Raw genomic sequence first — 13152 nt, 5'->3', positions numbered from 1 at the left:
GATGTCTGAAAAGATTGGGAATTGGAAACAGGTTTATATTTAACAGTTTATTCTTTAGCACACATCTTGTCATAGGCAGTGAGCAGAACCCAGGTGTCACTTTAAGTGTCTGCCTGGAAATCTCTTTAGCTAGATCACTGAGTTCATTAGGTGCATTTCCACTTTCCACTTTACCGTAGATGTCAGTGCTGCTAAACTCTCTGTCACTGGATAACAGGGTCCTCCTTTCCTCTAGCTTCCAGGAACATTTTCCTCACTTTTCTTTAAGCCCTCACTAACAACCTTCTTAAGACAACAGCAGTCATTTCATCATCTAGCACCGTTGCTGTGTGTCAGGAATTCAGAAAGGGCTTGTCCTGACTTGGGGTCTCTCGTGCTTGCTGTCAGCCATGTTGGAAGCAAGTATGATTTTCATAGCTGATTATTGTTGCTTTAAGTCACTCGGTTTTGGGGTGATTAATTAAATGTCAGTAGTGACTGGAATGATTAACATGCTGATTTCTTTTGAGCGTTTATCATCCTCAAATCCTAACACGTCCTCTGCTCTGCTTTCGGAAATCCAGATGTGCTCATTCTCCCTTCCCCCCACCCTGCCCACCTGAAAGCTTTCCCTGTTTTCCCGTTGTCTGAATTCTAAACCTCTGATGAGTGTACAACAGGGATGTGAACTCACAGGCCAAATTTCTCTCACAGACATTAATTTTTAGGGTGTACAGAGAAAGTTTTTTTTTTTAACTTGACATGCTTGTTAACATTAAAATAAGTCAAGAGCATTCATATAAAAATCCAATGTATCCACTTCTCTAGAAGAATCAGAAGATCTGGGAGTGTGGGGGCTGTCTCCCTGTGGCAGCCATCAGTCAGTGCTGGGTGCCTTCTTACGGTGGGACAGGTGCTCCTCAGGCCACCCAAGTCCTCACTTGGCCAGCTTTACTATGCATTTTCTCCTTGCCTCCTATAGGCCTTTGAGTTTGCCTTTCTGATTGTACAAAATTCTTTACACAGCTTTTCCAGCCTTATTCATAGCAATTTCCTTAAACCAACTCCCTAGGCCCCAGTATCTTGTGACCCAGCCACATTATATGAGTCAGTAGAATGTGCCAAGTTGTTGCTTTCTCTGCATGCTGGGCTCTTACAATGCTCCAGGAACCACCTTCCATACTGTCCCTTGATAGATAGTCATCTTCCCTTCTGCAGATTCACAGGGTTTGTATCTTTTTTATAGCATTCATATTTTTTTTTTTTTTTTTTTGAAATTTCTAGCATAAATATCTGTTCACCTGTCTGGACTGTGAACTGTTCCAAGGTGTAAGCTTTTGTTTTATTCATCTTTGATCTGGAACATGGTAGACCAAGGTAGATAGTCAATAAAACTTTGTTGACTAAATGAATTTGGAAGTGATTTTTAAAAAATAGTGAAAGCAAGCTCTGTGCCCTGAAGGAGTATACAGTTTGATATGTTATCTGTCCGGTGTGACACAAAGTAGAATGACAAAGATTCAGGCAGAATTCCAGTTGGGAGGATCAACAAAAGCTTCTTAGTTTAAAAAAAAAAAAAAAAAAAGAGAGAGAGAGAGAGAGAGAATGTGGAAGGGCAGATTAGACCAAGGATGTAGGTAATATGTATTAAAAATGGTAGAGTCACAAAAATATGTGACTTGCACATAACTGGATTGTAGGTATCTAAAGGGATGTGGCAGAAAATATATGAACAAACAGATAATTTGGGGCTGGATTATAAATTGATAAATAGATTTGGGTTGTGAGAAACTTTGCACATATTCATGATAATAGTACCTGCCATGTCTTGAGCATTTATCATGTGGCAGGCATCATGTTAGGAGCTTTATATGACCATGCCCCTGGTGAACATGAGAGGAGTGGGGGTTGGGATGAGATTCAAAGGCATTAACTAAGACAACACAGGAGAAGTGTCAGAATGAGGCTGGAGGTAGAGGATTAACAAATGGGTTAAAGGTGGCAAACTCAAATTTGAAAAATTGTTAAGGTATTTATATCCAACAGAACACTTAGAAAACAAGACGTAAGACATGCAGTTTCCAAGGGTATCAACTTAGGTGAGGGCAGGGTGGCCATGGAGAAGGTGTGTTCACTTAGGACGACAGTGTCCAGTGAGCTGAGAACGTGTACTGGGCTAGGAGCAGCCACGTTTATTGTGGAAACAGAACAAAGAACAGTAGGGAGATGCAGAAGAACAAGAGAGGTAGGAGGAGAAACATTGTGAACACAGATTTGGAAAGAGCTTAAAGGAAAAGAATGGAATTTAGCAATGTCTTCAAGATAATGTTATGGCCACAGGGAAGAGCACTGAATTACACTATTAGAAAGTCATTAAATCTCAAAGGGAGAGAGAGTAGTTTTGATGGCCTAGTGGGGCAGATAGCATTTTGCACGATATTAAAGTGTGATGATAAGATAGGAAGTGAGAGCCACGATTGGAGACTATTTTAGCAAAACGTTGACAGTGAAAGAGAAGAGTAATGGAGTGATTCTTAAGGAAGAATGAAAATCAGTGGGATTCTTGGGACTCTTTTGGTAGAAGTATGAGAGAGATGTAAGCATATTTACAGATGGATGTAGAGGAGCCAGGGCCTGGCTGTAAGTGTCTTGAAGGAAGGAATAAGTGAGTAGATACACAAGGAGCACTGCTGGAGGCATTGGTCTTATAAAGAGAAGGAATCCATTTTCTTTGCACATAACAAGAAAAGCGGCTAAGAAGGGTGAGGATGTGAAGTTTATTAGGAAGAGAGGGGCTGTGAGTATGTATGAGTAGGTTTTTGCACTGTTGACAAAGACATACCTGAGACTGGGCAATTTACAAAAGAAGGAAAGGTTTAATGGGCTTACAGTTCCATGTGGCTGGGGAGGCCTCATAATCACGGCAGAATGCAAGGAGGAACAAGTCACATCTTACATGGATGCCATCAGGCAAAGAGAGAACTTGTGCAGGGAACCATCAGATCTTGTGAGACCTATTCACTATCATGAGAACAGTGCAGGAGAGACTCGCCTCCATAATTCGGTTACCTCCCACCAGGTTCCTCCCATGTCTGGGAATTGTGGGAGTTACAATTCAAGATGAGATTTGAGTGTGGACACTGCCAAACCAAATCATTCTGCCCCTGACACCTCCCAAATTGTATGTCCTCACATTTCAAAATCAATCATGCCTTCCCAAAAGTCTGAATGCATTTCAGCATTAACTCAGATGTCCACAGTCCAATGTCTTATCTGAGACAGGAAAAGTCCCTTCCACCTATGAGCTTGTAAAATCAAAAGCAAGCTAGATACTTCCTAGATACAGTGGGGGTACAGGCATTGGGTAAATACAGCTGTTCCAAATGGAAGAAATGGCCAAAACAAAGGGACTACAGGCCCCATGCAAGTCTGAAATCCAGTGGAGCAGTCAAATCTTAAAGCTCCAAAATGATCTCCTTTGACTCCATATCTCACATCACAGGTCACGCTGAAGAAGTGGGTTCCCAAAGTCTTGGGAAGCTCCGCTTCTGTGGCTTTGCAGGGTACAGTCTCCCTCCTGGCTGCTTTCATGGGCTGGCGTTGAGTGTCTGTGGCTTTTCCAGGCCCACAGTGCAAGATGTAGGTGGATCTACCTTTCTGGGATCTGGAGGACAGTGACTCCATTATTACAGCTCCACTAGGTGGTGCCCCAGTAGGGACTCTATGTGAGGCCTTCAACTCCACATTTTCCTTCTGCATTAGCAAAACAGAGGTTCTTCATGAGAGCCCGCCACTGCTGCCTTGGTATCCAGGTGTTTCCATACATCCTCCTAAATCTAGGCAGATGTTCCCAGTTCTTGACTTCTGTGCAACTACAGGCTCAACACCATGTGGATCTTGTTGAAAAGGAAGATTCTGATTTTGTGGGTCTAGGGTGGGGACCAAGATTCTGCATTTCTTTTTTTTTTTTTTTTTTTTTTTTTTTGAGACGGAGTCTCTCTCTGTTGCCCAGGCTGGAGTGCAGGGGTGCGATCTTGGCTCACTGCAACCTCTGCCTCCTGGGTTTAAGCAATTCTCCTGCCTCAGCCTCCCGAGTAGCTGGGACTACAGGCACGTGCCACCATTCCCAGCTAATTTTTTTGTATTTTTAGTAGGGATGGGGTTTCACTGTGTTAGCCAGGATGGTCTCAATCTCTTGACCTCGTGATCTGCCCACCTCAGCCTCCCAAAGTGCTGGGATTACAGGTGTGAGCCACTGCTCGCAGCCAAGATTCTGCATTTCTAACAAGATGAGATTCTGCATCTCTCCCAGGTGCTGCTGTTACCCCAGTCTGTGGGCTTCACTTGGAGGGGCAGGGTTGTAGCAGCAGCATTGATGCTTCATCTAGGAGTGGCTGGTGGTTATCTGTAATGGCACCAGGCATCACGTGCACTTGACTGGTGCTCTTCTTGGTCGGCAGTTCAGGATTGGAGAGGAGATGTTGGGGCTATACCCAGGGCTTGCTTCTCAAGTATGGATTGGATAGGAAGATTCATCTGGCCAGGGGACATGGGGACACTGAGTACTAGTAAGTGCAGCATCTGGAGTCAGTTGTGGGTGACAGGCCTTGCATGCTGAGGAGCAGAGCCAGGAGGGGGCTGGTGAAAGGGCAGGAGAGGACCTAGGCTAGAGAGGCCAGTTGGGGCCAGGCAGTAGGTGTAGGACGGAGGTGTCAAGAGAGGTAGTGGTCAGAGAGGGGCAGTGTCAGTGTATGAATTATGGAAATGGTAAAATATTTATTGCTATAGACACATTTTGTTAATTTTTCATGATTTAGAAGGCTTTTTGTTTGCTTGGCAGCGCCTCAAGTATATGATAAACAGCAATTAATTAGAAACGTTTTTTATACTTTTCATCAGTAGTATGCCTGGTTACAGGAATGTCACTATGTGTTGCTTTCCGCTGGTACAGTAGTTTCTCGATAGGTGGACGTGAAGCTGGTGTGCTCCCTGGATCACTCGGGTTTTGGCTGTAGTCAGCATGCCATGTGTTTAGCAGGTGGAAGAGAGGCTGGGTACGGGATTCCCACCGAGCAGGGGAAATCACTCAAAGGAGATTCCCAAATTCTATTTACAGGGAGAAGTTAATGTGGCAGTGGGAGAGGCTAGTGGCTGCTTTTTCTTTTTTTGGCAGATGGACATGCCAGATTGAGACAAATTCTATGTACTAAGTTTTGGTCAGCATTTCTTTGGGTCACATTCTTCTTTTGTTCAGTAGACTGTTACAGTCACATACTTGCATTTCTGATATATTTATCATGCCATTATAGAAACTTTACCTGGTGGCTCTTCACATCCTTCCTCCCGATTCTCATGTAGGGCCAGATGCCTCCTTTGAGTTGCATGGGGTTGGTACAGCTGTATTTACAGGCCACTCCTGTTTAGAGGTGCAGCCCTGGAGTGATGGGTCAGACCGCCCTGGGGACTGTTGTCGTCTCCTCTCCGTGGCTGCTCATCCTAGTCCTGTCCAGTGGCCACCTACATTTTACCTGGTGGCCACCACCAGTGGCTGGGAGCCACATGTCTCCTTCGTTCATCTGGCCGAGCCTGCCTTCTTTTCTTGTGGGAATCAGAACTTGGGTTCATTTATTTAATGCGTTTTCATGAAAAATAACATTTTTAGAAAGAAGAAAATATAAAACTTTTTCTAACCTCACTACTGCCAACTATGACCTGAAGAATTTGTGAGATTATGAATCCTTTAGGTATCACTTAAATTGAGCTTGTTTTTCTGAGAAGCAATGGATTTTTTTTAAACCCCTGACAGACAAAATAGAGAATAAATTCATTCTACCACCTCTTGGCTTTACTAAGTGAGCAAATCATTTAATAGAACAAGAGCAACATTATAGTCAATGCAGTTAGAATTCTAAGGGTAAATAATCTCCATTCTAATCATTGTAGTGGGTGAGGGGAAGATGGAAGCTTTTCTACACTTTTTTTTTTTTTTTTTGAAATTTTAACTTTGCAAGGTATTCTTCAGTTCCCGAATAAGACAACTTGCTAAACTGCATAAAACTTAGTTGACTCTAAAAGATAAAAGTTGTTTCTCATCATCCCTACAAACTCCCTACAAGGATGTAACTTTGTAAAATTGATTTTTGGTCTCTTTGGTAGAGTCAGTGTCACATAAATGCACCGTGAAACCTGGGTTTCAGATGATGGTGCAAGTTTATTCCTAGGGGTAAGCTGAGGGGACGTTCTCAAAGACAAGTTAGTATTCTTATTCTAGTGACAATTTTACCAATATTATTCCCTACATAGGTTTTTGAATGTTCTTTGTCTTAATTTGGACAACATTTATATACTTACTGTTTAACCAATGTTTATTGCTTAAAGGCCCATCCTACCATTTCTTTCAATGTCTACAGCTATAATCCTAGACATTTTGTTTTATCTTTCTCTCTTCCAGCCAATAAAACAACAGAGAGATAGCTAGGGCTCTAAAATAAAATAAAAATGGAAGAGGATGGCCATTTTATTGCTTTTACTTGGATTCTGCTTGTGGAAATGAAACTGACAGAGCTTGTAAACATAGAGCCAGAGGGGGAAAGGACATAAACTAAATTTTAGGATGTTAATCTGGACTCTCTCTGGAAAAGAAGATTTCCTTAGTGTAATCTCTTGGCTGAGTACTTAAAGAATACTAATTCATTGACTACCTTGCGTTCTGCAATTTTAGTATAGATAGAGTTTTGTTTTGTTTCTGATACATAATTTTGTTTTCTCACTTCCTAGTTGACAGTATGTTTTGTAATAGACATGACTTTAAATTCTCCCTTTTAAATGTAGTCATTAACATATGTTCCTCTATGTTGCTACCACCATGATCAGCGTTGCTAAGAAAATAATTAATTTTATGTATATGTCAATAGAAAATTATTTTCTCTTCCTTTAGCCATTTCTACAAGCATTAAAATGAGCAATCTGTTCTGCAAATCCTGAAGTGCATTTTGGCATTTTTTTCTATGGTACTTTGCCAGCATCTATAAGCACCATTAAAATCACCATCGTTAGAATAGACTTTGACAGCAACTCAAAATGCAAGTGGAAGAAATATCCGACGCCAAGCCCAGAAGGGGTTTTACTAAGTACTAACTATTTCAAAGATAAATTAGTTTAAAAAATATTTTTGGGGAGTGGAGAAAAAAGCTTTTTTGAATAAAATGAGCATAACTCTTTGCAATTATGAAAAAGAGCTTTGTACTTGCTTTCTGACTTTCTGTGTTGGAGCTCAAATCTTCTAGGCCAACTGGTCAGGATTACTTGTACAGGTTCTAGATGGTACGGCCTTCAAATCAAAGCCAAACCCTAGCATGCATTTTTTGTGACTTCACATTGATCTGACATGTATACTAAACTTATATATTTAAATTTAAGTTCTGTGCTGTTTCCCTTGGTTTTACTGAAGCTCCTGTGATACAACTAAATAGGGTCTATTATAGAAAGTAGACTTTCTTCACATCATAGTCTTTCAGTCTTCAAAGGACATTATTACATAACTTCTTGCTTGCAGTTATTCAGTGGCATAAGGAGAGTCACAGTTGAGTGGGAGTCTAAGGCTTTGTTTCTTACTTTGCTTTGCCTTCATTATTGTGTGATCTTGGGTCACATTCTGGGCTTTCATCTCCTCACCTGTAAAATGAAGAGGTCGGACTATATTGTCTGGAAGCTCCCTTTCCACTTGAAGTTTCTCTGAATGCTTGGACCACGGCTGTTAATGTTCACGTCGTGTTCTTCTGCTACACTGCTTTGTTTAATTACATCTCAGTACATTTTTTAAGCAAATTACTTTGGTCACAAAGGCTCATTCTCAGTCATCCTGTGCTTTTAAAAGTTTTACTTTTCCAACCACAGAGACTTTTGAAAAGCCTGCCGTATGGATTACATCTCTACCCAAGCTCAAAACAATTTGAAATAATGAGGAAGACTGATTATAATCTAGACACTGGCATGGCTGCTGATTATCAAGCTGTGTTCCTAGCAATCTTACAAGTCTCATAAAGGCTACAAAGTGTGTTAAGAGTGGTCTGGTGCTGTTTGGTTTTGTTCAAATAGGTTAAGACGAATCCTGGGGAAGCAAGCATAATGTCAGGTTCTGCAAAAGAGTGAGGCGGCAATAGAAGGGTGTTCGCTTTGTTGTCTTAGGTTTTAGATCGCCGATACCCCTGGTCTCGTATGCTTCATTAGGCTTCCTGATTTCTCTGCCTTTGCTCAGTCAGCAGGATGTTGCTTGCATGCGCTTCCTTGAAGGCCTTCCTACCATAAGGCCTTTTATATATATGGCCACTAATAAAGTGTTAACTGAAGTAAACTTGAACAATTAGCTTGATTCCTAATGGCTTATGTGTGCAATGTTCTTGTAAAATATTTTGTTCTTCATGTATGTAGTAATGCATTTCAAAAACACAGCATTTTTGGAAAGAGGGTGAGTTTGGGAGTCTAGAGGCTGTTGTAGTCTTTTTGGATCTTAACCTCTAGCTGTCATCCCTGGATTCACAGCCACTCAGGTTATTTTCAGGATGGTGTCTATGCTGTATAACCCAAGTAAGCAGCACCAGTGAAATGGTTCACATTTGACTAGTGAAGAGTTGTGTGGGCTTGTTTTCATTCAGGTAAGAAGAGTTCCTGGGTCAAGCGGTCACCTTCATAAAACCGAAGACGGGGACTGGGAGTGGAGTGACGATGAGATGGATGAGAAGAGCGAAGAAGGGAAAGCAGCTTTTTCTCAGGAAAAGGTAAATGACATCGTTGATGATGAACTAATCTGTGTGAATTTTATTTTTGTGATTGTGTGTGTGTATATATATATTAATGGATATATAATTGTTTTACAGTCACGAAGAGTAAAAGAAGAAAATCCAGAGGTGAGCTATGGCTATTTATCTATTATTTTGCCATTTCATTGCTTTCTTGGGGTATCAAAGTCTGATCCATTTAGGGGAGATGCTTCAAAATCTCATGAAGTAGAAAGGAAAGGCACATAGACTTTGCAGGTCCTGATTCTGTCTGAGTGACTTTGGGCTCAATAGATCAGGGCAAATTACTTTGCTTTCTGAGCCTGTTTCCTCTGTCAGATGGGGATGATCCCAGTACTTAGAATACAGTTGCCATGAGGATTGACAAAATCATGTACACAGAACCCTCCATGGAGTCCTTGGCATAGACTAGGTAATCAATTAATTTTAACTCTTAGGATTACTGCCTTTAGAAAACATATTAAGCATACAGGCAAAATGTCTTCCATGATTTTGTTTGCAATAAAGTAGATATTGAAATGGTTAGAATCTCTTGGTTGAATCTGTTGGTCTTTGTTTTTAAATCTTTTAAATAGTACCTTGGTAGCTAAGGAGCACTCTTTCAACAGCTTCCCTTTGAGGCCTGGTCATCTTTTGATTAAGAGATCATATTTGATTTACTTCCTCCATGTGATTAATTATCCTAATGCCTAATGACTAATGATAACTGTAGTTCACAAGACTTGCTAATTCTCCTAGAGAAAATTTGAGCATATTTAAATAGCTCCAAATATTTTACAGACCTAGTAATTAATGTGTACCCTGATAAATTCTCATTAAGAAAACAAAAAACTTTAGGCTACGAATGATATCTACCCCAACTTTTTTTAATTAGCAGACATTTCCTTTTGATTAAATGTAGTAACTCTCATCATTCAGTCTTAAGTGACAGTAGCCAGCTGGGTCTTGTAAGGAGGAGGGCAGCAGAGCCATAGGCCACCCTTTCTTCTCCTTTTCTTTTCTGTGACCCTTCTCTCTCCATCTTTCATGACACATGGATAGGCCTTTCCTGGGCATTTTCCAGCTTGCCTATCTCCCCATGGCAGCTCTCCTTCAGATTTTGTTTTATCCCATATTTATCCTATTAATTCACCTCTCCATTTCATACATAAAATGTAAACTTTGGGCCAAGTGCGGTGGCTCACTCCTGTAATCCCAACACTCTGGCAGGCTGAGACGGGCAGATCACTTGAGGTCAGGAGTTTGAGACCAGCCTGGCCGACATGATGAAACCCCGTTTCTATTAAAAATACAAAATTTATCTGGGCATGGTGGCTGGTGCCTATCCTAGCTACTTGGGAGGCTGAGGCATGAGAATTGCTAGAACCTGGGAGGCAGAGATTGCAGTGAACTGAGATTGCACCATTGCACTCCAGGCTGGGTGACAGAGACGCCATCTCAGAATATATGTAATATATATCTGTATTTACTATCTATATATTATATATAATATATAGATAGATAATACAGATGTATATTTTATAGATAGACAATATAGATATGTATGTTATATAATATATAGATAATATAGATAAAATATAGATATAGCTATATATTATATATATATATGTGTGTGTTTTTATTTGGAGCTCATCACCAATGGAGCTCATCACCATTGCTCCTAACAAAGGGGGATGACATCTCAGCTTTGATCAGAGATGTCATCCCCCTTTGTTAGGAGCAATGGTGATGAGCCCCACATGTAACACATTGGTCATAAGGATTTAAGATAATCTCTTACTATGTGCTTGTTGAAATTGCTCAGATAGCTGATTTGTTATAATAGCAGTATCTTTTTGGCAAGAATTTTTTCTGCACAGATAGGAAGGGAAAGAATATGCAGCATGCTGTGAGTTGATCTTCAAGCATCAGTACTGACCTTCTTTAGTGGGATATGAAAGTCATAGGTTTACTGCATCCAGACTCATTTGATTTCTTAGTGCATATGTCTGTTAAGATACTGATTTATAATTAAAGAAGCATATGAGTCATATGAGTAGACCTCTTATTTATGTAAAAGGATACATATGTTTTTGTGTAAACACTTCCACCAAATTTTAGAAATAACCAACCCTACCTGCTATTGCACAGCTTCTCAGGCTAGTTTTTTGGCACCCATTCCTTTGACAGCATTGACATTTGATTATTCTGAGCTGTATTAAGAGATGCTATAGTGATGCTTCCTGTCCTTTCTGCTTACAATTAAAGTATCCCTCTGATTTGCCAACTACTCCAAACTACTTTCTGTAAGCAAAGCATGGAGTATTTTATTTCTCTATGATAAAGGAAATTAAAAAGTGTTAAATATGTAAATATTCAGCAAATATCTATTATGTGCCTACTATGTGCCCTGTCTTAATAGGTTTAGGGGATACATCAGTGAGAAAACCAGGGCAGAATACCTGTCTTTGTGGAGCTCACATTCTTATGGGAGGAGATAAACAATATATCAAAGTCTTAGTAAGTAAGTAAATTGTGTGGTTTGTTATAATGGATAGGAGTGATAGAAAAAAACAGGATAGGATGGGGATTTCAGGGAGTGTAGTAGGAGGTTGTAATTTTAGATGGGTTGGTCAGGATAGGCCTTACTGAGAAGAGACCTAGAATAATGATTTGAAAAAGATAGGAGAATGACATGGAATAAAAACTGAAAATCACTTCTATCCTCCTCCCCTTTTTACCCCTGTGACTGTCATTTCATTCCACGGAAGTCATCAGCGTGCAGAGTTTTCTTCCAGACCTATCCTGTTTGATTCCACACTAATATGTTCATTAAAAAATCTGGCATATCAGGTCCAGGTGCAATGACTCACACTTATAATCCCAGCACTTTGGGAGGCCGAGGCAGGTGGATAACATGAGGTCGGGAGTTCGAGACCAGCCTGACCAACATGGAGAAACTCCATTTCTACTAAAAGTACAAAATTAGCTGGGCATTGTGGCGCATGCCTGTAATTCCCAGTTACTCGGGAGGCTGAGGCAGGAGAATAGCTTGGACCTGGCGGGCAGAGGTTGTGGTGAGTCGAGATCCTGCCATTGCACTCCAGCCTGGCCAACAAGAGTAAAATTCCATCTCAAAAAAAAAAATCTGGCATATCATTTTTAAAGCATGAGTGGAATTACAAAAACTAGAAAATATTTCTGCAGCTTGCTTTATTGTTTTGGCAATCTTTCCACTTTAGGAACTATAGATCTGCCTCTTTTTTTATTAACTGACACACAGTATTGTATTAGATGAATGAAAATTGTTTATTTAACGATTTCCTTTTTGGTGAGCACTTAGGCTGCCATTACACACATCATTCCCTTAACTTTTTTGTGTATGTATTTCAGGGGGCACATAGATAAGTAAATTATAGTGATTGCTTTATGTGTCTGCTGATTTTGAATTTTTGCAGTTTCTGTCAATAGCTGTACCAATCAGTGTATACAGCCTTTGACAGTGTACTTAATACCTGTAAACAACTTTGAGAGTGAAAATGCTTATCTGTGCCATATAACACGTTTGGATGCCAGAGTGTTTACATTTTAATAAGCTTTTAATGTTTGTCATTACATTTGCAATTTAGTTGTTTTTTGACTATAAGCCACTAGAAGATTCAGATAGTATTTTATGAAAAAAATGAACAACATGACAGTTTGTGTTTCTTTTGCATCTAGTATGAATTGGGTATGCACTGAAAGACAAACATGAAACAGGTGTATGAGTTGGCATATAGTATTTATGAGTAAGTCAGAAGTGATTCTAGGGATCAGAAGACATTATATAATTGAGGCCAAGTTCAGAAAAGTAGTCTCGTTAGTACCATGTTTAGCAGAGTAAGGTACTACAATACACTAGGGATATACATATGTATTTTATTATTATTATACTTTAAGTTCTGGGGTACGTGTGCAGAAGTGCAGGTTTGTTACATAGGTATACGCTTGCCATGGTGATTTGCTGCATCCATCACCCCGTCATTTACATTAGGTATTCCTCCTAATGCTATTGCTTTCCAGCCCCCCACCCCCCTGCATTACGTCCCCTAGCCTCCAACCCCCCGAAAGGCGCTAGTGTGTGATGTTCCCCTCCCCGTGTCCACATGTGTTCTCATTGTTCAGCATCCACTTGTGAGTGAGAAGATGCGACACTAGGAATGTTTAATGAGTGAGGGGCTATTTGGCTCCCAGGAAGTATGAGGTAGAATGTCCAAGTATTACAGTACTAATTGGAGAAGACTGAGAAGGCCTGAGTGGGATGTTAGTCAGAGGGCCATTGAGAAGATCCACCTCATCCTGGACCATATTTGCAGATCCTCCTAAATCTAAGAGAATTTCCAGAATAATCTGTAAG

At 40.4% G+C, this 13152-nt stretch overlaps 1 protein-coding gene across 1 annotated transcript in view; it reads left to right on the top strand.

The window, feature by feature from the left end:
- The window catches only part of STK39 (serine/threonine kinase 39), a 317234-nt gene that overhangs the window by 163791 nt on the left and 140291 nt on the right, over positions 1-13152 (top strand). The window contains exons 11-12 of the mRNA XM_032286623.1: positions 8634-8756; positions 8856-8885. Coding sequence (XP_032142514.1) covers positions 8634-8756; positions 8856-8885 — 153 coding nt within the window. The remainder of the gene's footprint in view (positions 1-8633; positions 8757-8855; positions 8886-13152) is intronic.

The sequence above is a fragment of the Sapajus apella genome, unplaced genomic scaffold (genome assembly GCF_009761245.1).
Source record: "Sapajus apella isolate SASKATOON/1434 unplaced genomic scaffold, GSC_monkey_1.0 scaffold18, whole genome shotgun sequence".
Classification (NCBI taxonomy): Eukaryota; Metazoa; Chordata; class Mammalia; order Primates; family Cebidae; genus Sapajus; species Sapajus apella.
This window is presented reverse-complemented; position numbering and strand designations above follow the sequence as displayed.